Source organism: Erythrolamprus reginae, chromosome 10 (assembly GCF_031021105.1).
Source record: "Erythrolamprus reginae isolate rEryReg1 chromosome 10, rEryReg1.hap1, whole genome shotgun sequence".
Lineage (NCBI taxonomy): Eukaryota > Metazoa > Chordata > Lepidosauria > Squamata > Dipsadidae > Erythrolamprus > Erythrolamprus reginae.
Genome location: NC_091959.1, coordinates 24,535,864 through 24,562,804, shown reverse-complemented (window position 1 = coordinate 24,562,804; position 26,941 = coordinate 24,535,864). Strand labels below are relative to the sequence as shown.

Sequence of the window (26,941 nt, the reverse complement as noted above, 5' to 3'; positions counted from 1 at the left end):
TCTCTCCTCCGCTTGCCTCTCCTTCCTTCCCTCCTCTCCTTCTCCTTTTCCCTCTCTCCTTCCCTGTCCTCCTTTTTCCTTTCCTCTCTCCTCTTCTCCACTTCCCTCTCCTTCCCTCTCTCCTGCTCCTCTCCTCCTCTCCACTTCTCTCTCTCCTTTCCCCTCTGTACTTCCCTTGTGGATACTGCAAAATCCCCATTCCCTCCTCACTCCAGGGGGAAGGATATTGCAAAATGTGCATTCCTTCCCCACTCAGCCAAAGGTGGCATTTGCCACTTCCCCAAATTACAAAAAAAAATCTGCTACCGGTTCTCCAGAACTTGCTGAGTTTCACCCCTGAACAATATCCCTGGATGGACACAGCCCTCCAAGTCGAAAGATGTCTTCTTGAGCAGAACCGCTATAACTCTGATGGTCCTTTTGAGGTGGCATGATCTCTTTTGTGGCTCACTTTCAGTTCCTGGTGGAGCCCCTCAGATTTTCCTGTCCGGTATAACCCCGACTGACATCAAGGCAACATGGCTGCCTCTCCCTTCAGAACTGAGCAACGGAAAGATCGTCAAGTACAAAATTGAGTATGCTTCTCTCAAGGAAGGTGAGAAAGAGAAGGTTTGAGGGGCCTTATCATATGGAATGGTGGGTTGTTGACACTCTATGTTCTGGTCTTCGGCTAAGGCCACTGATAATTGGAATAAAGGATTGCTAAATGAATATATTTGTAAAACACCATATCATCTTTATTTTTCTTTCCTTTGATCCACACTGAATCATCTCGGCACGCAGCGCTAATCTCTTATCTTAAACTTCAGTATGCAAGGCAACATCAAAGTCATTAAAACATTCCACAAGTCATTCTAAGATTTATGGCTAGGCATAGCTTATATTCGGAGCTGCTTCAAAAAACCTCCATATTTCTTAACAGCAGATTGACAACTCAACTCTTCTCTTACGCTGACACCCAGACATGACAAACTAATTACTTAATTAATTAACCCGTTCTTCTCCTTAATATTTCTTCCCTGACACTTGCTCTCTTCGCCTCTGCAAGCGTCTGAAATAAGGATTTACCCATCTAGCATCTGCTTCTCCTTCACTTGAATCTGAACTCATAGAAATGCCCTGTGGTTGGTCTCCTGCTTCTTTTTCTGCCTGTAAATCAGGCCTTCCCACTAATTTATAACCACTTTCTCAATCAGAATCTGAAAAATCCCCAAGCTGAACAGGAGTATACACAACACTCTAGAACGGTGATGGCAAACCTATGGCATACGTGCCATAAGTGGCACATGGAACCATATAATATTAATTTTAATAGCAAAGTCAACACAAGAACAAGGGGACACAATCTGAGGCTCGTTGGGGGAAAGATCAGAAGCAACATGAGAAAATATTATTTGACTGAAAGAGTAGTAGAGGCATGGAACAAACTTCCAGCAGACATGGTTGGTAAATCCACAGGAACTGAATTTAAACATGCCTGGGATAAACATATATCCATCCTAAGATAAAACACAGGAAATAGTATAAGGGCAGACTACATGGACCATGAAGTCTTTTTCTGCCGTCAATCTTCTATGTTTCTATGTTTCTATATCTGAGGGCACGTGAGGTGTTGCCTTATATCAGCTCCAATGCACATGTACATGCAGGCCAGATGAATTTTGGCACACCGGAGGGTGTGGGAAGGCCATTTTTGCCCTCCTCAGACTTCAAGAAGCTTTCCTGAAGCCTGTGGAGGGTGAAAAATGGTTCAATTGCCCAGTTGGAAGTTCATTTCCGAACTTCCGGTAGGCCCGTTGGGGCCGTTTTTCTCCACTGAGGCTCCAGAGCCTTTCCTGAAGCCTGGGGAGGGTGAATACGGGCTCCCCTGCCCCCTGGAATGAGGTTTTGTGTACATATATGAAGGGAGGGCATTGCATTATGGGTATGGGCAGGCACGCATGCTATTATGCAGACTCACGCCCTTTTGGCACAGAGGCAAAAAAAGTTCGCCATCACTGCTCTAGAACATCCCAAACTTAGGAACTTTAAGTCATGTGATCTTCAACTCCCAGAGTTCCCCAGCCAGCTCTGCTGAAATCCACAAGTCTTAAAGTTGCCAAGTTTGGAGCCCTTTTTTTGCTTCTGTGCATGCATGTAAGCAAACAAAATCATCAAAATCTCACACACACGCGCATCCCCTGGTGAGATTTTGCTTCCTGCACATGTGCAGAAGCAAAACCATGCTGGGCTGCGCATGCTTCCTCTCAAGATAATTGAAGCTGCACGCACAGCACACCGGCAATATTAGGAATCCCCTGACGCTTGGACCACCACAGGCACCCCCGACACAAGTGACGTTGAGCAGGCCACACACACCCTGCCCCCCCCCCAAAGGTCAAACGCAATCCTGATGCGGCTCTCTGGCTTGTCCGTCTGGCGGGACACAGGGGAAGAGCCGTCTCAGTGGCAGCACCGGCCCTTTGGAATCAACTCCCCCCAGAGATTAGGACTGCCCCCACCCTCCTTGCCTTTCGCAAACTTCTGAAAACCCATCTATGTCGCCAGGCTTGGGGAAATTGACATACCCCTAGCTGTTCCATTTCATGTATGGGTTGTTTGGAATTTTTATATAATTGTTTTTAATATTATATTTCTATTTCTGTATCATTTGTTGTGAGCCGCTCCGAGTCTCCGTAGAGGGGCGGCATACAAGTCTAATAAATTATTATTATTATTATTATTATTATTATTATTATTATTATTATTATTATTATTATTTCAATACAACACAGCAAACAAGATCACTATGCTGGATTTTTTATTTCATCACCAGTCGGGCACTTCCCAAGCACCTAGGACTGTGTGATGTAGCAGCGAATTATGTTTGCCGATCCCAGTAAAGCGGCCTTTTGCAATTGACAGATGGAGATTTTGTCAATTCCGATGGTTTTCAAATATCCGCTGAGATCCTTTGGCACTGCGCCCAGCGTGCCAAGTACCACTGGGACCACTTTCATGGGCTTATGCCAGAGTCGTTGCAGCTCGATTTTTAGATCTTCGTATTTCACTAATTTCTCTAGCTGCTTCTCCTCAATTCTGCTGTCCCCTGGCAGCAGCATCATTATTGTTGTTGTTGTTGTTGTTGTTGTTGTTGTTGTTGTTATTATCATCTAGTTAGACACCCTTGATCTATTGGATTAGGGTTGTCTAACTAGATTTTAACTTAATATATTTATTGGATTTATATTTGGTGACCTAAATAATCTTTGAGCTCTTTTCCCCCCTTCGCAGACCTGATTTCCTCAACGGAGCTCAGTGGGAATGAAACCCAGCTGGTGCTTTACGGATTACAGCCAAACAAAATGTACAAAGTTCGGATTTCTGCGAGCACCAGTGTGGGCTACGGAGCTCCATCAGAATGGACTCAGCACCGCACTCCCGATCGGGACAACCAAACCCATGGTGAGCGACCTCTTGTTGTACCTTAGGATCCTTCCAGGCTTGACCCAGCAGTGGAGACAGAAATAAGAGATGGGCTTGGCTCTCAAGTTGTCCGCAGGCTGCCAGGGTTCCAAATAGCATTCAAAATTAAATCAAGAGTCCCAGGCATAGCATTGCTCAAATTTCAATTTATTAGCAGAGCCATGTTGGCACATCTGAGTCATTGATTTATCGCTCGAGGCAAATTTGAGAAGGCAAGGACAGGGAACAGTTATGGCGATGCCGATGAATTTGAGACTAACCTGGTCAGTTGGGCAGCGTCTCACGATTCTGTTCTCCCTTTTTCCTAGTTCTCTTTGCCCCAACCGAGTTGATGGTCCAAGCCAAAATGGACTCGCTGTTGATAACTTGGCAGCCTCCACCCAACCACGGACAAATTTCAGGCTACAAGCTGTATTACCGAGAAATACCCACCGAGGAGTCAAGCATGGAGACGCCTTTGGAAGGCCGAGGGAACCGTCTTCGGGATGTCGGGCCCATCAAACTGAAGAAGAAAGCGAAGCAACACGAGCTGAGACCATTAGGTAAGCTTTCTCGGAAAGTGCTCTACAAGGGTGGATGGACCATTCAACTGAAAAGGGGATCCAAATGAACTGTTGGTTTTCAGATTGATCTATTTATTTATTCAATCAATCAATCAATCAATCAGTCTGTTTGTTTGTTTGTTTAATCAAATTTATAGAAACATAGAAGATTGACGGCAGAAAAAGACCTCATGGTCTATCTAGTCTGCCCTTATACTATTTCCTATATTTTATCTTAGGATGGATCTATGTTTATCCCAGGCATGTTTAAATTCAGTTCCTGTGGATTTACCAACCATGTCTGCTGGAAGTTTGTTCCAAGCATCTACTACTCTTTCAGTCAAATAATATTTTCTCACGTTGCTTTTGATCTTTCCCCCAACTAACTTCAGATTGTATCCCCTTGTTCTTCTGTTCACTTTCCTATTAAAAACACTTCCCTCCTGAACCTTATTTAACCCTTTCACATATTTAAATGTTTTGATCATGTCCCCCCCTTTCCCTTCTGTCCTTCAGACTATACCGATTGAGTTCATGAAGTCTTTCCTGATCAGTTTTATGCTTAAAACCGTCCACCATTCTTGTAGCCTGTCTTTGGACCCGTTCAATTTTATCAATTTTGTAGGTGAGGTCTCCAGAACTGAACCCAGTATTATTCCAAATGGGGTCTCACCAGGGTTCTATACAGCGGGATCACCATCTCCCTCTTCCTGCTTGTTATACCTCTAGCTATGAAGCGAAGCATCCTACTTGCTTTTCCTACCGCCCAACCAGCCTTCTCCAGTGGATTCAGGGTGGCGTACAGAATTAAAAACTGAAATACAATATAAAACCCCCTAATATTAAAAGACAATTGTTCATCACTCATCCACTCCACTAATACACTACTGGCCGGAGCAGGTATTTTCACTCAACGGCCCCAGGCCTGCCAGCAAAGCTGAGTTTCTAAAGCCTTTTGAAAGGCCAGGAGGTGGGAGGCAGTGCGAATCTCCAGAGGTATTTGATTCCAGAGGGCTGGAGCCACCACAGAGAAGGCCCTTCCCCACGGTCCCACCAGCCGGCACTGCTTAGCTGACAGGACCCAGAGAAGGCTGATTCTATAGGATCTGACTGTCCGCTTTAGGTCTGTTTATGGAGAGAAGGCATCCATGTTACATACAGGCACTCCTTGACTTACAACCACAATTGAAGTCTGAATATACTGTAGGTTGCTGAGTGAGAAACGTATTATGAGCCGTTTGGAACAATTCAGAATAAGGCTGGAAGGGACCTTGGAGGTCTTGTAGTCATACCCATGTTACACCAACACTCCGCAGTCTGCATTGGTTGCCGATCAGTTTCCGGTCACTAGTCGAAGTGTTGGTTATGACCTATAAAGCCCTTCATGGCATCGGACCAGAATATCTCCGGGACCGCCTTCTGCCACACAAATCCCAGCGACCTGTTAGGTCCCACAGAGTTGGCCTTCTCTGGGTCCCGTCGATGAAACAATGTCGTCTGGCGGGACCCAGGGGAAGAGCCTTCTCTGTGGCTGCCCCAACCCTCTGGAATAAACTCTCCCCGGAGATTAGGATTGCTCCCACCCTCCTTGCCTTTCGCAAACTCCTCAAAACCCACCTCTGCCATCAGGCATGGGGAAATTGATTCCCCTGGGCCGTTTCCACTTTATGTATGGTCTGCATGAGATGTATGATTGTTTTTATGTTAAGGATTTTAAACTGTTTTTTAAATATTGGATTTGTACTTTTTTTTTCTTGTTGTGAGCCGCTCCAAGTCCTCGGAGAAGGGCAGCATACAAATCTAATAAATAATAATAATAATAATAACCCCCTGCTAGAGCAGGAGACCTTAGACCAGGGATGGCGAACCTTTTTTCCCTTGGGTGCCGAAAGCGCATGCACATACACTATCATGCCTGCACGAGTGCCCACACCCATAATTCAATGCCTGGGGAGGCCGAAAATTGCCTCCCTGCCTCCTGAGAGGCTCTTTGGAAGCAAGAAACAGTCCGTTTCCTAACTTCTCTTTTTTCACCCTTCCCAGACTCCAGAGGCTTCCCTGGGGCCCAGGGAGGGCAAAAACGCCCTCCTCATCTCCCTGGAGGCTCTCTGGAAGCCAAAAACACCTTCCCAGAGCCTCTGTACGAGCCAAAAATCATCTGGGCATTGTGCACATGCATGCTAGAGTTGAGCTGAGGCAATGGCTCGGGTGCCAGCAGATGTGGCTCCACGTGCCAGCTGTGGCACCCATGCCATAGGTTCGCCATCACTGCCTTAGACCATTTCAGACAACTGATTGTCCAGCCTTTTCTTAAAAAGCTGCAGGGACTAAGCATCTACTACACCTTCTGTTCCACTAGTTAATTGTTCCCAACCTTTTTCAAAAGTTTGTGAACTTTTTTCAGTTCACAAAAAAAAAAAGTTTCAAAAAGAAAATTCCAAAGAAAACCCATGGCAGTGTCCATGATCCAACACTAGCAGAACCGGTTATGTGATGTCACAAAGCGATTTGCTACCAGTTCTATAGAACCTGTGTGAACTGAGAGGAGCTCAAATGTCCACTAACGGTTCACCGGCAGCCAGTCCAAACTGGTAGAATTTCTCCCCTGCTCCCTGCCCTCCTTCCAAAGCCACTCGCCCGTTTCTCCCTTCGTCTTTCTGCTCCTGTGGCTGCCCTCCTTATTTGAGAGCCCACCAAAAACCTCTCAATGCGCAGACCCAGCAGAGAAGGGGCGCTTAAATGTGATTCCTCTTCCGGATGCAAATGTGGCTGGACCTTTTTTTCCATCTTTTTTCCTGGTGGGGAAGGCAAGCTGGAAGCCAGCCGCCGCCCCCCCTTCCTCCTCGCCCTCCCGCCCCCACCCCAGTCCATCCTGCCCGCAATACAGCCAAAGCAGGAGGGACACCGTTGGCAGTGTTCACAGGGGGTGTTTGCAGGCTGCTTTGTGAAAGTGAGAAAGAGCTGGCTGCCTTGAACCAGAGGCGGTGAATAGACCCATCCTTAATTAGCAAGGCTTCATCGGGCAAGCTAATGAGGGGAGATGGAGGGGAAGACCGTTTGGGAACGAGCGACTGGGGGCTCCAAAAAAGCAATGGCCCCATTTTCTTTCTATTTGTAAACTCTGGGCCATTGCAGTTGTTCTGAATAAAACAGAGAAAGAGAGAGAGAGGGAGGGAGGGAGGGAGAGAGAGAGAGAAAGAATGGAAAATAGAAAATAATAGAAAATAGAAAATAATAGAAAATAGAAAGGTGGGGGATCAAATTATAGGACAGTTTTTAAAGAATATCTTTCAACAAGGCAAGGAGAAAAGGAGAAGCCAGCCAAAGGCAGAAACAGCTGGTCTTTTGGCTGTCGAATGCAGAATTGGCCAGAGTTGGCAGTTGCCGGATCCTCTTTCCTTGCCAAACTCTTTTTGAACTGGCCTGGGGGGGGGAGGGTAAGGGGCAGCCTGCAGCGGTGAACCGGCCTCGTGCAATTATTTAATTGGATTAAGAAAGTGAAAAAAGAAAGCTTGCCCCATTTCTATGTTGGCAGCAGGCAAGCAAGCCATTTCAATGCCCTACTTTGGCTTCTCTGCTTTCGGAGGAGATCGTGGCCTGGCCTTGTGCGCCATTGACCCACAATTAGAGAACACCAAAATTGCTTCCCATTGTGGTTCAACAAGAGCAAGAAAAGCTCCACCAGGATCTGCCTTTCCCTGGTTAGTCTGGTAGATTTTTAAAATGCAGTATGTTTAAATATATTTAAATATGTTAAAGGGTTAAATAAGATTCAGGAGGGAAGTGTTTTTAATAGGAAAGTGAACAGAAGAACAAGGGGGCACAATCTGAGGTTAGTTGGGGGAAAGATCAGAAGCAACGTGAGAAAATATTATTTGACTGAAGGAGCAATAGATGCTTGAAACAAACTTCCAGCAGACATGGTTGGTGAATCCACAGTAACTGAATTTAAACATGCCTGGGATAAACATATATCCATCTTAAGATAAAATACAGGAAATAGTCTAAGGGCAGTCTAGACGGACCATGAGGTCTTTTTTCTGCTGTCAACCTTCTTTGTTTCCATTTTTTTTCTCAGCCTTGGGAACTTTAAGACAGGTGTAAAACTTGAACTCCCAGAATTCCCCAGCCAGGCATGCCCCAAAAATGTGCTCCAATTTGCTCCAAATGCAGCGGGGCTGGCTGGAGAAGTCTGGGAATTGAAGTCCACCCATCTTAAAGTTCACGGGGTTGGGAAGTGTTGCTCTACAGCGGGAATGTCAAACTCATATCGTCACATGTTGTATCGGAACTTTTCCCCCCTTCGCTAAACTGGGCGTGGTTCCGCTAGGGGTTCGGGCGAACCAATCCCGAACTGGTTGAATGGCACCTCTGTTCCACACCCATTTGCACTCTGATTCCGGTGGCCCTGATAAACTGCCAAGTGGCCTCAAAAGCTCTCAGGGAGTGTTCTCACGACCAAAGAAACATGACCTTTCCGTCCCCATCGCCACTCTGCCAGAACCCATGAAGCTTCTTGGATGGGGAGCGAAACATCTTCAAGGACAAAAACAAAGGAAGTCTAGTTCAGTGCTGGCGAACCTGTAGCATGGGTGTCACGGGGCATTCAGAGCCATATCGTACCATAGTTCAGCTCCAGTAGGCATGTGTGTGCAGTCAGCTGATTTTCAGCACACGGAGGCTCTGGGAGGGCATTTTCAGCTTCTAGAGGGCCTCCGAAGGAATAGGGGAGGGCGTTTTTGCCCTCCCCAGGCTCCAGGGAAGCCTCTGGAGCCTGGAGATGGTGAAAAACGGTCCTACTGGGCCCACCAGAAGTTGGGAAATGGGCTGTTTCTGGCCTCCAGAGGGCTTCCAGGTGAGACAATTTTCGCCCTCCCCAGGCATTGAATTGTGGGTGTGGGCACTCGCGCAGACACAATAGTGTGGGCACATATATTTTCAGCACCTGAGGGAAAAAAGGTTTGCCATCACTGGTCTAGTTGCTTTTTGAAAAAGCACCTTTGAGACAGCCATGAGCTAGATAACCGAGAATCTCCATAGGCATCTTAAGAATAGGGGTACACAGAGGTGGGCTGCTAAGGTGGAACGGTGACGTGTGCTCGCCCCTGCGGCTCGGAGCGCAAGCGGAGTCCAGCACAATTCTGCTACTGCACCTGGGCAGCCTTGGGCGCCCCTGTGTGTCTGCGTGCGATTTCGCTCCCTGTCCAGGTGCAGTAATAATAATAATTTATTAGAATTGTATGCCGCCCCTCTCCAAGGACTCGGAGTGGTTACTCGGAGTAGCAGAATTATGCTGGGCTCTGCTAGCCCTGAGAGCCACGGGGGCAAGCACACGCCACCGTTCCACCTTAGCAGCCCACCTCTGGGTGTACAGATAGTCCTCAACTAATGACCACAATCACAGTGAAGGGCTCCCTGTCACCGGTGCTACCAGAATGATCCTGGTGACCGGCACAGGCACACAGGCATCCAGCGGGCAGGCACGCGCATGTTGACGTGAGATTAGATTTCTGCGCATGCGCCGGAAGTGAAATCGTGTGTGAGGACAGGCACGTGATCAGAGTTCAGCTATTTTCATCGATATTTTTGCTTCTGTGCATGCGCGTAAGCAAAAAATTGGCAAAAAGTGCCAAAATCTCACTTGTGCGCATCCACACACTAGATTTCACTTTTGGTGCATGGGCAGAAGCTGAAGCTGAACTCCATTTTTGTTACTGGGACGCCATATTGCCCTGTACCGGCTGCAACCCGCTACTGCACAATCACCCCCCAAATTTTATGTTGTTAAGTGAAGCTTTGCCCCATTGAATGAACTGTCTTGCCACAGTTAAGTGAATCCTTGTAGTTGATGAGTTAGTAACCTGGTTGGTTAAGTGAATGTGGCTTCCCCATTGAGTTAGTGCTTATTAAAAGGTCACAAAAGGGAATCATGACATTGGGACGCAGCAGTGGTCACAAGTGCATCTAAATTGTGATCACCCATAGCTCACCTGTACTACAAAATAAACAAGAGAAAGACTTTTACTTTATAATATATGGATATAATTGATAACTATAAATAACACAATAAAAATGTAAACAACTGATATACGGAGATAAAGCAATAAGGAGATATATAGAGAGTCTTCAGAGAGGTGCAGCATACAAATCTAATAAATTATTATTATTATTATTATTATTATTTATTATTATTATTATTATTATTATTATTATTATTATTATTGTTGCTTTTTTAATTCACCAGGAATGCAAACAAAATGGAAATGACGTACTATGTAACCATTTACCTTTCTTTTTCTGTTCTCTTTTTCTTTTTCTTCCATTTTCTTTTCTCTCTTTTTGTGTCTCTGTCCATCTTTCCCGTTTCTCTTTCTCTTCTTTCGCTAGGTTTTTTTTTCTTCTTCTCCCTATCCTTTCTTTTCTTTCTCTTAATTATATGTTAGCAATAGTCATTTATTATTCTTTTTGAATTGTATTGTTTTTCTATTTGTGAATAAAAACGAAAAAATAAAAAATAAATTGTGATCACTTGATCACGGGGAATGCTACAAAGGCCATAATTATGAAAAATGATAATAGGTAACTTTTTTTCTAACTTTGAACGGTCAGTAAATGAACTGTTGTGAGTTGAAAATTATCTGTACTTGGTTTTCCAGCACAAGGCAAAAGGCCAGCGGTGATTTTTCAGGTCTCTACTAACTCCACTTTTCTATGTTTTTATGGCGTGGCTGAGTAGGGAATATACTACCATCTGTTCTGCCCCAGTTAAGAATGTAACAAACATATAGTTTGGACGGACTTAATTTAATCAATAAACCACTACTATTAACTGGCTTAGTAGTGGAGACACACAAATCTTAAAGCAATCCAAAAAACTTGGTTGCTAATTAATTTTTATTAGCAGCTGGCATAGGTTCAGCAAAGTCTTAAATTGGACCAATGCAATTATTTCTTCTTATCTCACAAAGGCTTGGCAAAAAGTCTTTCTCAATAAGCAGGACGAAGCAGAAAAACAGAGTAGAGATTTTCTTAGACATGAGGTACTCATGACAGATACACGATTCTGAAACGTCGTTTCCTGCAGCCTTTCAGCTGCCTCTGCTGTCCTAAGGTGGACTAGGGGAGTGGCCACTTAGCCCCAAGTCTTACTCCCGAGGAAACCTCCTCTGGAGTAACCACTCCTGTACTCCACAGCTCTGCATGCTCGTGCATTAAGAAAAGGAGAAACCTCTTCTTCCTCATCACTGTCAAGAGGTGTTGGAAGTTCCGAAGGCCCTGGCTGAAACTCTACCTCTGGCACAGGGTCTTTACCAGCTTTCCCACTGTCCAACTCGGGTGCCAGTTGCACCGGCTGCTGGCACATCACCAAGTCGGTCTTCTCTCGAACAGGATCCGCTATTAGTTGCACAGGCCACTGGTGGGCCACAATCATAGTTCCCTCTAAGCTGAGCAGTGAGCAATCGCTCACTTAAAAGTCATCATCAACTCAGAGTTTTCCAAACCTGCCCAGAAGCCGAGAGGGAAAGACTGAGAGGGAAGGAGAGAGAGAGGAAGAGAGGGAAACAGATAGAAAAAAGAAAGGAAGGAAAAGAGAAAGAAAAAGAATGGGAGTAAGGAAGAGAGAAAGAAAATCAAAATCTAGTTTGAAACTAGCTCAACTATTTAAGTGGCATTTTGATATTGATAGAGTTGCCCTATTATGAGCTCACTGTTATAGACACACACTACAGTATTTTATTTTGAAATTCTCTGAGGCAAAACAGGGTGGGTTTTTTATTTGTTTGTTTGTTTATTTATTTATTTATTATTTCTGTGCCGCCCAGTCCCGAAGGGACTGCCACTCAGACACTATACTTTTCCGCCCACCCCCCAAAAAATTAGAGGGAACACTGGCCACAATACAATCAAAATTTAGGTCATAGTGCACCAACTGGGATAGTTTTGCGATGTCAGATCAACTACTTTTTTCCATGCACTTTCATAATTTCCAACTAGCAGGATGCCAAAATGCCAAAGTTAAGTTAAACTAATTTTTTTCTGGCTTTTGCCTCTTTCTTGGTATTTTGTTCAGTAATCGCATCTCTGTTTTACTCTGTCCAGTTCCTGGACAGCTTTATGAAATCAGGCTGGTGGCTTTCAACAAGCATGAAGATGGCTACGCAGCCGTGTGGAAAGGCAGGACGGAGCGAGTGCCTATCACGGCAGCTGGTAGGTACCTTTTGTTTAAATATTGAATTTATTTTTTAAATTGCCACTGCTTCAGACGTAAGCTTGACATACTCAAAAAGTGGGGTTATTAGCAGTGATTCTCAATTTACGACCACAATTGAGGTTGAGGGCAATCTGCAGTTAGGTCTTTGGATTAGCTCATTTAGCCACACATGGGTGTTCTCAAAACAAGTGCTTTGTAGTTGTCTGGGTAAAACATGGCCACCATTTTGTAGGTGGGAATGCTCATTCTCTTGACGGCTCCTGTTTTGGGAGAGTTCCCCCAGTGTTGCTTCTCTGAACTCCAAAGAACCCATGAAGCATTTGATGTGTAGAGCCCCATGACAGGAAACCTAGTAGTGTAAGCAATGGCTGTTACTGATGCTGGAATTTCCACACCTCTATTCATAACTCCAGATGTATTCTCATTATTTCTGTTATTGTATTCCTTGTTTACCAAGGTTGTGCACACACAGAAACATTTATATTGAGATCAGTTGTGAATAATTACTCACACACACACAGTCACACTAACTTGAATTAAAGTTTACTTTGAAAAATAGGATATTCAGATAAACAGTCCAAGTATTACCAAATACAAAGTCTATCTTACCAGTTGTCTTTGTCATAATCAGTGAACAAAAATATCAAGCCTAAACACATTTTGGTTGATATACATAACTACAATACAGAGAGATTGCAGCGAAAATGCAGAGCAAACCTAACAGTGAGTAGCCAAAGCGAAACAGAGAGGGTTCATAAGCTATGAACTCTAGCTCCCTCTTGTGGGAGTCTGCAACACCTGCAGCCAATATATTGCCAACCCAGCAGTTATGGACAGTCCTAACAATTTCTCCTTCTCCTCCTCCTCCTTCCTCTTCTTCTTTACCCTTCTTCCCCCCTTCTTCCCCATCTTCTTCCTCCTCCTTCTTCTTTCCCTTCTTCCTCCCCTTTCCCTCCTCCTCCTCCTTCTCCCTGTTCCTCTTGCCCTTCTTCCCCTTCTCCTTCTCCTCCTTCCTCCTTTTCCTTCTCCCCTTCCTCTTCCCCTCCTCCTTCCTGTTCCTCTTCCCATTTTCCCCTTCTCTTCCTCCTCCTCGTTCCTCCTCTTCCTCCTCTGCTTCCTCTTTCCCTCCTTCTCCCTCTTCCCCTTCTTCTTCCCCTTCTTCCTCTTCCACTGCTTCCCCCTCCCCTCTTCCTGTGATCTCAGATCTTCCGGTTCATAAAGGTCCCCCGCCACCTCCGGGGCATCTCCATGTTGATTCCAATAGTTCCACAACGATTTGGCTGCGGTGGAAGAAACCCAACTTCACCAGCGTGAAGATCGTCAACTACACCGTGCGATTCAGCCCTTGGGGGTTAAAGAATGCCTCGCTTGTGATGTATTACACAAGGTAGGAGCATCCTTAGGAGAGTGTGTGATGTCACAAGGATCGTGAGGCATTGCGCAAATGAAGTCACAGGGCATGTACCCTTGGTGTTGTGCAGTGGACAGTTGGAAGCAGAACCAATGTGGGGGCTTTTCTTACCAAAGAATTAAAAATAGACTTTTTCTTATTGGAACCATTCGGTTCATCTATTGGGGAGCATTTATGTTTTCACCTTCATATTACAGTGTCTACAGAGATTTTCAGTCATCCAGGCAGCGGTGGGCTATGAGCCGGGACGCTAAATTGCCGACACGGCCGTAAGTTCTTGCAGGACCAGCGCGATTTTGCTGCTGCACCTGTGGAGGCAGCAAAACCATGCACAGAGCCACAGGTGCGCCCGTGTTTCGGCATGCGTGGAAGCAAAAAACTCTTGCCAAACACAGGTGCACCTGTGGCTCCATGCACGATTTTGCTACCTCCACAGGTGCAGCAGCAAAATCGCGCTGGCCCTGCAAGAATTTACGAGCTGCGGCAGCAAGCACAATTTAATGTTTAAGCTCGTAGCCCACCACTGCATCCAGGTCATGGTTGACCCAAAGGTGCTTTTTCCAAAAGGCAACTGGACTTTGTTTTTCCTTGAAGACATTTTACTTCCCACCTAAGATGTTTCTTCAGTTCTGAAGATGCTTCTGGGATGCGAAACGTTTTCAAGGGAAAACCAATGTTTAGTTTTCTGAGCTGTTTGTGATTTTTGTAGGGACTAGATGACCTACAAGTTCTCTCCCAATTCCGTTAGTCTGTTAAACTTGTCTCTGTTAAACTTCATCTCTTTTTCTTTCTTTCTTTCTTTCTTCTTCCTTCCTCTCTCCCTCCCTCCTTCTTCCTTCCTTCCTTCTTTTCTTTTCTTTTCTCTTTACTTTTTTCTTTTTGATATAACCCTGACTAGACTTTCTATACACTCATGATCAACCCAGAGAAATTGCTTTGGGTAGTTGTCAGATTCTATGACCCGCCAGATTTTAATCTGTTTTTAAGCCCTTTAGATAAAACAAAAGCTAAATCAGAAGCTGGTGAAGGCCCCTATTGGCTACCGAGACCTGCCTTTTCCCTCCCAGCCCTAAATTTCTTGCATTTTATGATTTTACCATTCCAAAATCTGCCAAAATCTTGCCAGCCTTTGAAGGGCACCTGTTTGTGTGATCCTGGTTCATCCTCTCGTGCAATATTTTCTTCTTCTCTGTAGCTCTAAAGAGGATGCGCTTATCAGCGGTCTGAAACCATTCACACGATACGAGTTTGCGGTGCAGTCCAATGGCGTCAGAACGGACAGTCCGTTTGGGAATGTGGTGGAGTGTTTTACTCTCCCAGACAGTAAGTGGAGCAGCATGAAAATTGGGATGGGAATACAAAGGAGCATCTTAACTTTAGTCCTTAAAAGAAAACCCAGAATAGTCCGGGTTTTTAGAATAGAATAGAATAGAATAGAATAGAATTTTATTGGCCAAGTGTGATTGGACACACAAGGAATTTGTCTTTGATGCATATGCTCTCAGCGTACATAAAAGAAAAAGATACATTTGTCAAGAATCATGTGGTATAGCACTTAATGATTTTTTTTACTTTATTTTATTTTACATTTTACTTTATTTAATTTTTATTTTATTTAATTTTTATTATTTATTTCATTTCATTTTACTACTTTGTTTATATTTTAGGCTATTTTATTATTTATTTCATTACATTTTATTTTATTTGTTTGTTTCATTTGTTTTATGTTATTATTTGTTTCATTTCATTTTACTATTTTATTTTATTATTTATTTTATTTTATTTCTTTTATTAGCCACCCCGAGTCTTTGGAGAAGGGCGGAATACAAATCTAATTAATAATAATAATAATAATAATAATAATAATAATAATAATAATAATAATAATATTTATTTCATTTCATTTTATTATTTCATTTATTTTATTTTTCCGTATTTGTTTTGTTTTATTATTTATTTATTTCATTATCTTATTTATTTATTTCATTATTTTATTTTTTTTATCTATTGATTGATTGATTTAATTGTTTTGTTTTGTTATTTCTATAGTCACCCATTTCAAAATGTTTACATGTAAGCCTTTGCTATATCCGAATAGCCACAACAGTTGCTAGTACAGTTAAAATCAGTTACAATCAGAGCAATAAAAAATGACAGCTTAAACAGATTTTTAAATATTCTCTCCAAATGAAGGGAAAGAAACTTTTTTTAACTTAGCAGCAAAAGGTACAATTGTGCAATCTGAGCCCTTCTTTTCTCAAGTTCCATCTTGTCTTTTGCATACACACACACACACACCCCTCCATAAATGCCCCAGAATACAAGATTACTAATATATTGTAGATATTGACTGAAAAACACATTTCCCTGGTTTAAAACTTCTTCATTTGCATTTTTTTAAATAAATTTTGTCTCAGTTGAATTCTTTTCTTTGCTATCAGGGAGTTGCTACCAAAAAGTCCCCATTCCTAGCCTTCACCTGCTTCATCTCCAAGAAGTGTCAACCTCCAGAAAGGAGGTAGCAAGCAAATATATGGGGATGGTTTTATTTATTTATTTATTTATTCATTCATTCATTCATTTATTCATTCAGGTAGGCAGGCAGGTAGACAATAGGTAGATGATAAAAGGAAGGGAGGGAGGAAGGAAGGAAGATAGTTTGATGATGGATATGTGGATGGGTGGACGGACGGACAGACAGATGGGTGGGTGTATGGATGGATTGATAGATAGATAAAGATATAGATTCGATATAGATATAATACTTTTACAGACAGACAGACAGACAGATCATAGGTAGATGATAGAAGGGTGGATGGATAGATGGATGGGTGGAGAGAAGATAGATTGATGATAGATAGGCCAGTGTTTCCCAACCTTTTTTGAGCCGCGGCACATTATTCACATTTACAAAATCCTGGGGAACATTGAGCGGGGGGGGGGGGGGGGGGCTAAAAAAAGTTTGGACAAAAAAATATCTCTCTTCCTCCCTTTCACTCTATTTCTCTCTCTCTCCGTTCCTTCCACTTTCTTCCCCCCCTCTCCCTCTTTTTCTCTCTCCCTCTCTCTTTCTCTCTCTCCCTCTCTCTTTCTCTCCCCCTCTCTCTTTCTCTCTCTCCCTCTCTTGCTAACTCTTTCTCTCCCCCTCTCTCCCTCTCTCTTTCTCTCTCTTGCTATCTCTTTCTCTCTCCCTCTCTCTTTCTCTCTCCCTCTCTTGCTATCTCTTTCTCTCTCTCTCTCTCAGCAGCGGCATTGGGCAGTAGCCATGGGGCGGCTGCAGGGTGATCAGCTGTGAGGCGGAGCTCCGGAACAGAGGCACCGACGGCGGCGGCTAGACTTGTTGCTAGACGCCGTACATGCTGGCGTTGCGCTGGGCATGGATGTGGGGCTGGAGCCTCCGTCCCGGCCCAGCCAGCAGGCAAGTGCCAGCCACGCAATTCCAGCATGTCCAGCCGCTGGCGGTCAGTGCCTCCATTCCGGAGCTCCACCTCACAGCTGACCACCCTGGCGCCACCCCACAGTTACTGCCCGCTGCTGCCGCCATCACCCTCCCGCTGCCACCGCCCTCCCACCAGGCCCCAAAGCTCACCTGCTGCTGTCGTGAGGGAAGCTCCAGCCGGACGGGGTGCTGCAGCTGCCGGAAAACTTGGAAGGCGCAAAGAAGGAAGCTCAGCTTCCAGTCTCGCAACTTTTTGCTCTTCGCAAAAAGTTGCAAGACCAGAAGCTGAGCTTCTTTCTTCGTGGCACACCTGACCATGTCTCGGCACACCAGTTGGGAAACACTGAGATAGGCAATAGATATGTGGGTGGATGTATAGATAGATAGTTAGATGGGTGGATGATGGATATGTGTGCGTGTGTGTGTATGTGAATGGATGGATTAATAAATAGATATACTTTTTATTTATCTTTGTTTATATCTGGCCTTACGATTGGATTTGATTTGATTTATCAGGGAACCTGGATGCGGGAAGCATTTCAGAGTCTCATCCATATTACCTCCTGCTTGCTTTCTGTCTCCTGCTGCCTCTGCTGTTCTCCTGCAGGGCCTTCTACTCCCCCTTCTGACCTGCGGTTGCACCCCATCAACCCATATGCGGTCCAGCTTCACTGGTGTCCCCCCTTGGAGCCCAATGGCATCATTGTGGAATATGTCATCCTCTACAATGCCAACTGCACCCAGCCAGATGAGATGTGGACTCTGTTGACCAAAGAGGGTAAGCACGGGGTCTGCAAATGCGCAGAAACATCTGGAGTTGTCTGCAGAGGGGTGTGTGGGTGTCCATCCAAAATTCAAGATGTTGGCCTGTGATCAAAGTTTAAGAATTTTTAAAAGTTCAATGAAAAGAAGGACTTGGGATGAGATGATAACAGCATGACTTGTAGACTTTAACTCCAAGAATCCCCCAGCCAACAATAGCAACAAGGATGACATGACAAGATCATATGCTGCAACGTCCTGCCTGTCAATGACTACTTCAGCTTCAACCACAACAACACAAGAGCACACAACATATTCAAACTTAATATTAACCACTCCAAACGTGACTGTAAAAAATATGACTTTAGCAATTGAGTTCTCGAAGCGTGGAACTCATTACCGGACTCAGTAGTATCAACCCCTAACCCCCAACATTTTTCCCTTAGACTATCCACAATTGACCTCTCCAGGTTCCTAAGAGGTCAGTAAGGGGCGTGCATAAGTGCACTAGTGTGCCTTTCATCCCCTGTCCAATTGTCTCTCCTTTATCTCATATATCTTTTCTTCCTTTCATATATCTTCTCTATTTTTATATATTTTCTTCTATCCTTTTCTTTATATATATTACTACATGTCTATTCTCTTCAATGTGTATTGTGTATTGGACAAAATAAAATAAGTAAGTAAGTAATTAAGTAAGTAAATAAATAAAAATAAATAAATAAATAGGGGGCGGAAGGCTAAAACATATGAAGAGTGGTTGCAGGAATTGGGTATGCCAAGTTTAATGAAAAGAAGGACTAGGGTGACATGATAGCAATGTTCCGACATTTGAGGGGCTATCACATAGAAGAGGGAGTCACGTTATTCTCCAAAGCCCCTGACGGTAGAACAATAAGCAATGAGTGGAAACCAAACAAGGAGAGAAACAACCTAGAATTTCCTGAGATTTAGAATAATTAATCAGTGGAACAACAAGTGTTTATGTATTTGTAAGCTGAACAAGTAAGCTTATAGTATTGTATATGTATTAAGAGTTTTTGATTGATGTAACTGTGTATGACTAGGATTGTTCTTAACCAAGATAATTGTAAAAGTAAAGAATATATTATACACTTAGTGTGTCTGAATTGTATTGCTGAATTTTTACTAGTATTTCTGAGCTATCAGTTGGATATCTTTGAGGACTCAGAGATAATTTTGCACACTCCTTAACAGGAGACATGATAGCAGTCTTTCAATATCTCAGGGGCTGCAGCAAAGAAACATAGAAACATAGAAGATTGACGGCAGAAAAAAAGACCTCATGGTCCATCTAGTCTGCCTTTATATTATTTCTTGTATTTTATCTTAGGATGGATATATGTTTATCCCAGGCAGGTTTAAATTCAGTGACTGTGGATTTACCAACCACGTCTGCTGGAAGTTTGTTCCAAGCATCTACTACTCTTTCAGTAAAATAATATTTTCTCACGTTGCTTCTGATCTTTCCCCCAACTAACCTTAGATTGCGCCTCCTTGTTCGTGTGTCCACTTTCCTATTAAAAACACTTCCCTCCTGAACCTTATTTAACCCTTTAACATATTTAAATGTTTAGATCATGTCCCCCCTTTCCCTTCTGTCCTCCAGACTATACAGATTGAGTTCATTAAGTCTTTCCTGATAAGTTTTATACTTAAGACCTTCTACCATTCTAGTAGCCCATCTTTGGACGCGTTCAATTTTATCCATATCTTTTTGTAGGTGAGATCTCCAGAACTGAACACAGTATTCCAAATGTGGTCTCACCAGTGCTCTATACAGCGGAAAGAGGGAATCAAGCTAGTCTCCAAAGCGCCTGACAGTAGGATAAGAAGCAATGGGTGGAAACTAAATAAGGAGAGAAGCAACTTAGAACTAGGGAGAAATTTCCTGACAGTTAGAACAATTAACCAGTGGAATAGCTTCCTTCCAGAGGTTGTGAATGCTCCAACACTGAAAGTTTTTAAGAAGATGTTGGATTACCATTTGTCTAGTGGAGGGTTTCCTTTCTGAGCAGAGGGTTGGACTAGAAGCATAGTTCCCTCTAAGCTGAGCAGTGAGCAATCGCTCACTTAAAAATCATCATCAACTCAGAGTTTTCCAAACCTGCCCAGAAGCCGAGAGGGAAATTTTATTATTATTTCTGTGCCGCCCAGTCCCAAAGGGACTGCCGCTCAGACACTATACTTTTCCGCTCACCCCCCCAAAAAATTAGAGAGAACACTGACTAGAAGACCTCCAAAGTCCCTTCCAACTCTGTTATTATGTTATATTTTATGGGCATCACTTTTTTTGAGCACATCCCTGGTCAGGAAGAAAGCAGATTCAACTTGCTGCAATCGTGCAGCTGGAATATTGGAATCTAATACCGCATCCACAATTCCTCTCTTCTTCAGGCAGCACCTTCAGCGCCGAAGTTGATGGGTTGGAGAGTGACACCAGATATTTCTTCAAGGTCGGAGCCAAGACGGTTATAGGATCAGGACCATATTCCAGCGTGAAAGATGTGCAAACCTTGCCAGAGGGATTCACAGGTAACTGCTGCTGGTTCCTTTTGCCACCTTAAAAAGAAGGGTGGGGTGGGGTGGAATGGGAATAGGAATAGGGAGAAGAGAAGAGAAATAGAAAATAACAGTAGAATAGAGTAGAATAGAATTAGAGTTAATTAGAATTAGAATTAATAGGAATAAGAAAAGAAGAAGAGAAGAGAACAAAATTACAAAGTAGCAATGGAATAGAGTGGAATGGAATAGAATAGAATATATGGAATAAGAATAAAATATATGAAATAAGAATAGAATGGAATAGAATATGGATAAGACAGAACAGAATAGAATGGAATAGAATAGAATATATGGAATAAAAATAGAATATATGAAATAAGAATAGAATAGAATAGAATATGGATAGGATAGGACAGAACAGAATAGAATACATGTAATAAGAATAGAATAGAATAAGGATAGAACAGAACAGAATAGAATATATGGAATAAGGATAGGATAGAATAGAATAAGGATAGGACAGAACAGAATAGAATAGAATATATGGAATAAGACTAGAATAGAATAGAATATATGGATTAAGAATAGAATAGAATAGAATAGGGATAGGACAGAACAGAATAGAATAGAATAGAATAGACTATATGGAATAATGATAGGATAGGATAGAACACTGAACATTAAGCAGAACAGAACAAAACAGAACAGAAGTTTAACACTTTAGAAAACCCTTGTGGTATATCTTGACATGGAATTGACATCATGGGGATTCAGAAACAGAAGTTCATGGGAGAGTTTTGACCTCCCTCCCTCCCTCTCTCTGTCCTCTCTCTCTGTGTCCTCTCTCTCTCTCTCTCTCTCTCTCTCTCTCTCGTCTTCCCCTCTGCTTTCATGTTTCTCCTTTGTCCTTCACCTGCAGATCTCTTAGTTCATTCTGTCACCGGAGTCACGGTAGCCATCTGTCTCCTCTGCATCATCTTCTGTGCCTGTGCCAGCTTTTGCAACAATTACCTGAAGTAAGTCTGGTCTTGCTGTGGTCTCCAATGCATTGGACCCACTCGTCTGCCTTCCTGTTTGACTTCTGCCTGTTTTCAAGGGTGAATGTTGTCAAAGAATTGGGAAGGGCAGAAATTGATGATAGCCCTATCAAGGTGTGTGCTGGGAAAGATCATTTCACCTATAAATGCCCCTCTGTGAAAACAAGGCAACCAAGCAGAAACTGGACTCTGTCGTGTCCCAAAGGTGCTTTTTAAAAGACAGTTGGTCTTTGATTATTTTCTTGAAGACAAGGAAATGATTTGTCTTGATTTAACAACTTAGTTCCAACCTAGAATTACTGTATTTTTCAGAGTATAAGACGCACCTTAGTTTTGGGGGAGGACAATAGGGAAAAGAATGTGCTTACCAGGTATTCATCTGGCTAGCGTCCTTAGCCAACACATTATTTTATTCCCTGGTTAGGGCTTTAAAAAAACTTTACTCGGAGAGAGTAACAATGAGAGAGCTTGCAAGCCAGTAAGAGCTGAGAACATCATTAGCACCTGGAAAGAAACATTCGGAACAAGTAGAGCAATGAAAAAAACCCTACGAAGACTTAGGGCTTGGAAAACATTCTTTGCAGAAAGTAACAATGAAAGAGCTTGCAAGCCAGTAAGAGCTGGGAACATCATTAGCACCTGATTATAACTGGAAAGAAACTTATTCGGAGCAAGCTAGAGCAATGAAAAAAACCCTACGAAGACTTAGGGCTTGGAAAACATTCTTTGCAGAAAGTAACAATGAAATAGCTTGCAAGCCAGTAAGAGCTGGGAACATCATTAGCACCTGATTATAACTGGAAAGAAACTTATTCGGAGCAAGCTAGAGCAATGAAAAAAACCTTGCAAAGACTTAGGGCTTGGAAAACATTCTTCGCAGAGAGAAACAGTGAGAGAGCCTACAAGGTAAGAGCTGGGAAGATCGTTAGCAGCTAGTTAGGGCTGGAAAAAAGGCTACATTCAGAGTATAAGACGCACCCAAATTATCAGCTTCTTTTAGGGAGGAAAAAGGTGTGTCTTATACTCTGAAAAATGTGGTATTCCTGACAATGAGATGAGTGGAACAGCTTGCCTCCAGAAGTTGTGGATTTTCCATCACTGGAGGTTTTCAAGAAGAAACAGGACAGCCATTTGTCCCGAATGGTTTAGAGTCTCCTGCTTGAGCAGGGGCTTGGACTATAGATCTCCTTTTGTTCTGCCCCAGCTATGGACCAGAGAAACCATAGCACATACTTAGTTTGTTCAAACCTATATATTGATTGATTAACCACTATTAATGAACTGGCTTAGTAGTATTCACACGGAAATAAATCTTAAATCAGTCTTTTCTTGAAAAAAGCATCTGTTAATTATATGGCATTAACAGCTGGCATAGGTCCATAAAGTCAGGAAGCAAAGATAATTAATTAGTCCTCAAGATTGCAGGAAGTTTACGGAGGTTGGCAAGATGCCTGGAATCAGTCCACAAAACAGAAGCCAAAACAGTTAAGTCAAGCCGAAGTTTTCCAAACAAGAGGTACAAACGAACAAACCTTTAACAAACCTAAGGGATGACGGATCAGGAAACAATTTGTTTGAACAAACTATCAAACAAATTGTTTCCTGCTTCATCATCCCTTAAGTAGGCTTGGAGAGTGGCCACTTATCCCCAAGCCTACTCCCGAGGAGACCTCCTCCTGAGTAGCCATTCCTGCCTTTTGGCAGCTCCTGCCTTTTGGCATGCATTAAGAAGAGGCTCCTCTTCTTCTTCTTCATCACTGCTCATCAGCCTTGTCTCAAACAGAATCCGCTACCAGCTGCACTGGCTGCTGCCAAGTCACAACACGTTCCAACTCTGTTATTCTGTACTCTAGGGGATGGTAACTATTATGTAAAGGAGATATAAGACCACCATATCATCCAGGGGCATGGGGTGAGGTATCATCATTACGCTAATGATACCCAGCTGTACATCTCCACCCCATGTCCAGTCAACGAAGCAGTGGAAGTGATGTGCCAGTGCCTGGAGGCTGTTGGGGTCTGGATGGGTGTCAACAGACTCAAACTCAACCCCGATAAGACGGAATGGCTGTGGGTTTTGCCTCCCAGGGACAATTCCATCTGTCCATCCATTACCTTGGGGGGGAAATTATTGACCCCCTCAGAGAGGGTCCGCAACTTGGGCGTCCTCCTCGATCCACAGCTTACATTAGAGAACCATCTTTCAACTGTGGCGAGGGGGGCGTTTGCCCAGGTTCGCCTGGTGCACCTACCTGGACTGGGAGTCACTGCTCACAGTCACTCATGCCCTCATCACCTCGAGGTTGTGAGCCACCCCAAGTCTTCGGAGAGGGGTGGCATACAAATCTAATAAATAATAATAATAGTAAATAATATTGGAGAGAGAATTGGAAATTAGAGGTTTGCAATTAAAACTCAATACAAGTTGTTGGGGTCCACCAGGGTCCAGCAGAGGTGGACAGGAGGTTGGGGAGGAACATGGGTCAGTCCTAGAGTCTGGGGAAGGTTCTGACAAGTGCTCTGCATTGGAGGAAGAGATGGGGCCAGGGCTGTCTGACAGTTTTTTGTTGCCTTTGGAGTCAGACATCAGTGAGGCAGAAGAACAGCTGGAGCGCTGTTCCCACTGTATGCATGGACAGAGCTTCCAGACGAAGGGAACAGCTAAGGAACAAGGATTGATTTGGGACTAAGGCCACAGGTGGACGATGAATGGCCACTCCTATACGGAATAAAAGAGGAGCAAACGAGGATGGGACAAATAATTCCCTTATTTGGTTGGTGACTCTCAGAGACTCCCTTGCCACTTTTTGAAGATATCAGCCAGGCAGCTCTGCAAGCCAGAGAAGGTCTGTGAAATCTGTCCTTGAAAGACTTTGCTGGATGTGAATGAGAAAAATTCACAATAACTTTATAAAAAGGGTTTTTTCATCGGGACAAAGAGTCTGCTTCTTGGTTTGTGGAATCCTAGGTCAGAACACAAGCAAGCCATGAAATACGAACAAACAAAACTGCATAACAAATCTCCACCATTCTTGAGCAAGGAAAAATAACACCATTCTGAACAGCATTTGCAGCTAAGATCACAATTTCTCTTACAGGCTTGTGATCGTGGATCTATGGAGCTGTCCTTGGTGAACAATAATTGCCCCATTCCTTTCTGTAGGAAATCTATGCCGGGTGTGGATTCCCAAGCTTCAGGAAGCCACACGTACCACCACCGGAGCCGACAGGCAGTGCCCCTCTCGGTGATCCCTTCCACTTCCCACGAAATGGAGTCCCTCATGGCTCCGCTTTCCGACGGTGCTCCCTCACCTCCGAGCGATTGTGCAGAACTGAGTGAAGCCCATGGCCTCATCCGTGGTCATCCTCTGGAGGACAAGGCAGGCCACATCCCAATAAAGGTAGGACCGAGATCCTTTCGTTGTGTTGTGTGGGGAACCCATTCTTCTCGTGGGGAGGTAGATCCTGTAGATTGTCTATCCCAATTAGCAAATGCTGCTTTGTGAACCTTTTTTTTAAAAAAAAAATTTTTTATTGATTTTTAATTTCAAGATAAAACAAAGTCACGGATAAAAACACACAACATAAAAATAAGAGCCAAAATTGCTCCATTCTTCTCAGAAGTCCCCCCCCACCAAAAAAAAGAGAGAAAGAAAAGAGAATCTTACAGATCATCTTAGGAAAAAAAGAAAAAGTAGATATATACTATATATGTTACTACTATTTACAGAATTTACAGAATTTTATACCATCTAATATAATATATTCTGTTACATAGATGTTCTTTTATTCAACCAATCATAAAAACGTATACCCAATTTTGTAAAACGTATACCCGATTCTTCTTGTACCTTTAACTGCCTCATCATCATATGCATTTCAGCGCAGTCAGTAATCTTATTAATTATTTCTTCATCTCTTGGGATATTGGCATCCTTCCATCTTTGTGCATAAATTAATCTCATTGCCGTTAAGATATACAGTATATTAATAAATATTGAATTTCTTTTTTATATTTTTGAGAAGGTATAGATTGTCTATCCCAATTAGCAAATGCTACTTTGTGAACCTTTAGCGCAGTGATGGCAAACATTTTTTTCCTCGGGTGCCAAAAGAGCGTGCACACAAGCTATTGCACATGTGTGAGTGCCCACACCCATAATTTTATGCCTGGGGAGGGTGAAAACAGCTTCCCCCACCTCCTGGAGGTCCTCTGGAGGCTGGAAACAGCCTGTTTTCTAACTTCTGGTGGCCCCAGTTGGCTCATGTTTCACCCTCCGCAGGCTCCAAAGGCTTCCCTGGAGCCAGGGGTTGGTAAAAACACCCTCTCCCATCCCCCTGGAGGCTCTCTGGAAGCCAAAAATGCCAGAGCCTCTGTGCGATCCAAAAATCAGCTGGCTGGCACACACATGCACGTTGGAGTTGAGTACGGCAACACCTCATGTGCCAGCAGATATAGCTCTGCATGCCACCTGTGGTACCCATGCCATAGTTCACTATCGCTGCATTAGCGTATAGCCACGCTGGCCAGATAACTACAGAAATCTCCTCGAAAAACTAACAGATGTTCTGTCTTACACATTGGCAACAAAAATCAGAACACCAAATACAAGCTGGGTGGATGTGACCTCGTAGATGACCCTCTCTCTGTGAAGGACCTAGAAGTACTCATCTCAAATGATTTAAGACCCGAAGCTCACTGCAACAACATTGTTTGTGGAGAGGGGCAGCATACAAATCTGATAGATAGATAGATAGATAGATAGATAGATAGATAGATAGATAGATAGATAGATAGATAGATAGATAGATAGATAGATAGAGCCAAAAAGGCATTTAGAGTTGTTAGCCTAATTTTGCAAAGCTTCTTCTCCAATAACATTGCTCTGCTAAGTCAGGGCATACAAAACCTTTGCCAGACCAATTCTTGAATACAGCTTGTCTGGCTGGAATCCACACTGCATGTCAGACATTAACACAACTGAGCGGATCCAGAGGTATTTCACGAGAAGAGTCCTCCACTGTTCTGCTCACAATAGAAGCCCTTATGCCTTCAGGCTTGAAATTTGGGGCTTGGACAACCTGGAACTATGCCACCCGTGGTGTGATCTAAGCATAGTACACCAAATTGTCTGCTACAATGTCCTACCTGTCAACAACTACTTCAGCTTCAATAATACACGGCAAACAATTGATACAAACTCAAGGTAAACGGCACTAAACTCAATTGCAGAAAATACGACTTCAGCTACAGTGGCCAATGCCTGGAATGCACTACTGGACTCTGTGGTTTCTTCCCCCAAACCCCAAAACTTTAACCTTAAGACTGCCAACCATGGACCTCACCCCATTCCTAGAGGGTGCGCAACAGCACACCAGCATGCCTACCATCCCTGTCCTACTGTCTTAATTTATTTGTACTAATTTAGTCCGTTCATGTCCTTCGTTAGTAAATGTTTGACAAACTAAACAAACAAACAGTTTCTTGGCTTAAGAAACAGAGATGGACACTGCCTCCTAGTGTTGGACAGATCTGGACAAGGGAAA

General features: G+C 43.4%; 1 protein-coding gene across 2 annotated transcripts in view; it reads left to right on the top strand.

Annotated features, from left to right (window-relative positions):
- IGDCC4 (immunoglobulin superfamily DCC subclass member 4) overlaps positions 1-26,941 on the top strand; it is a 127,019-nt gene that overhangs the window by 89,431 nt on the left and 10,647 nt on the right. For both annotated transcript variants that reach the window (XM_070762163.1, XM_070762161.1), the window contains 10 exons: positions 458-595; positions 3,274-3,444; positions 3,774-4,007; positions 12,108-12,215; positions 13,423-13,606; positions 14,826-14,953; positions 17,677-17,847; positions 20,250-20,387; positions 21,277-21,373; positions 24,558-24,795. In XM_070762163.1, the coding sequence (XP_070618264.1) occupies positions 458-595; positions 3,274-3,444; positions 3,774-4,007; positions 12,108-12,215; positions 13,423-13,606; positions 14,826-14,953; positions 17,677-17,847; positions 20,250-20,387; positions 21,277-21,373; positions 24,558-24,795 (1,607 nt within the window). The remainder of the gene's footprint in view (positions 1-457; positions 596-3,273; positions 3,445-3,773; positions 4,008-12,107; positions 12,216-13,422; positions 13,607-14,825; positions 14,954-17,676; positions 17,848-20,249; positions 20,388-21,276; positions 21,374-24,557; positions 24,796-26,941) is intronic.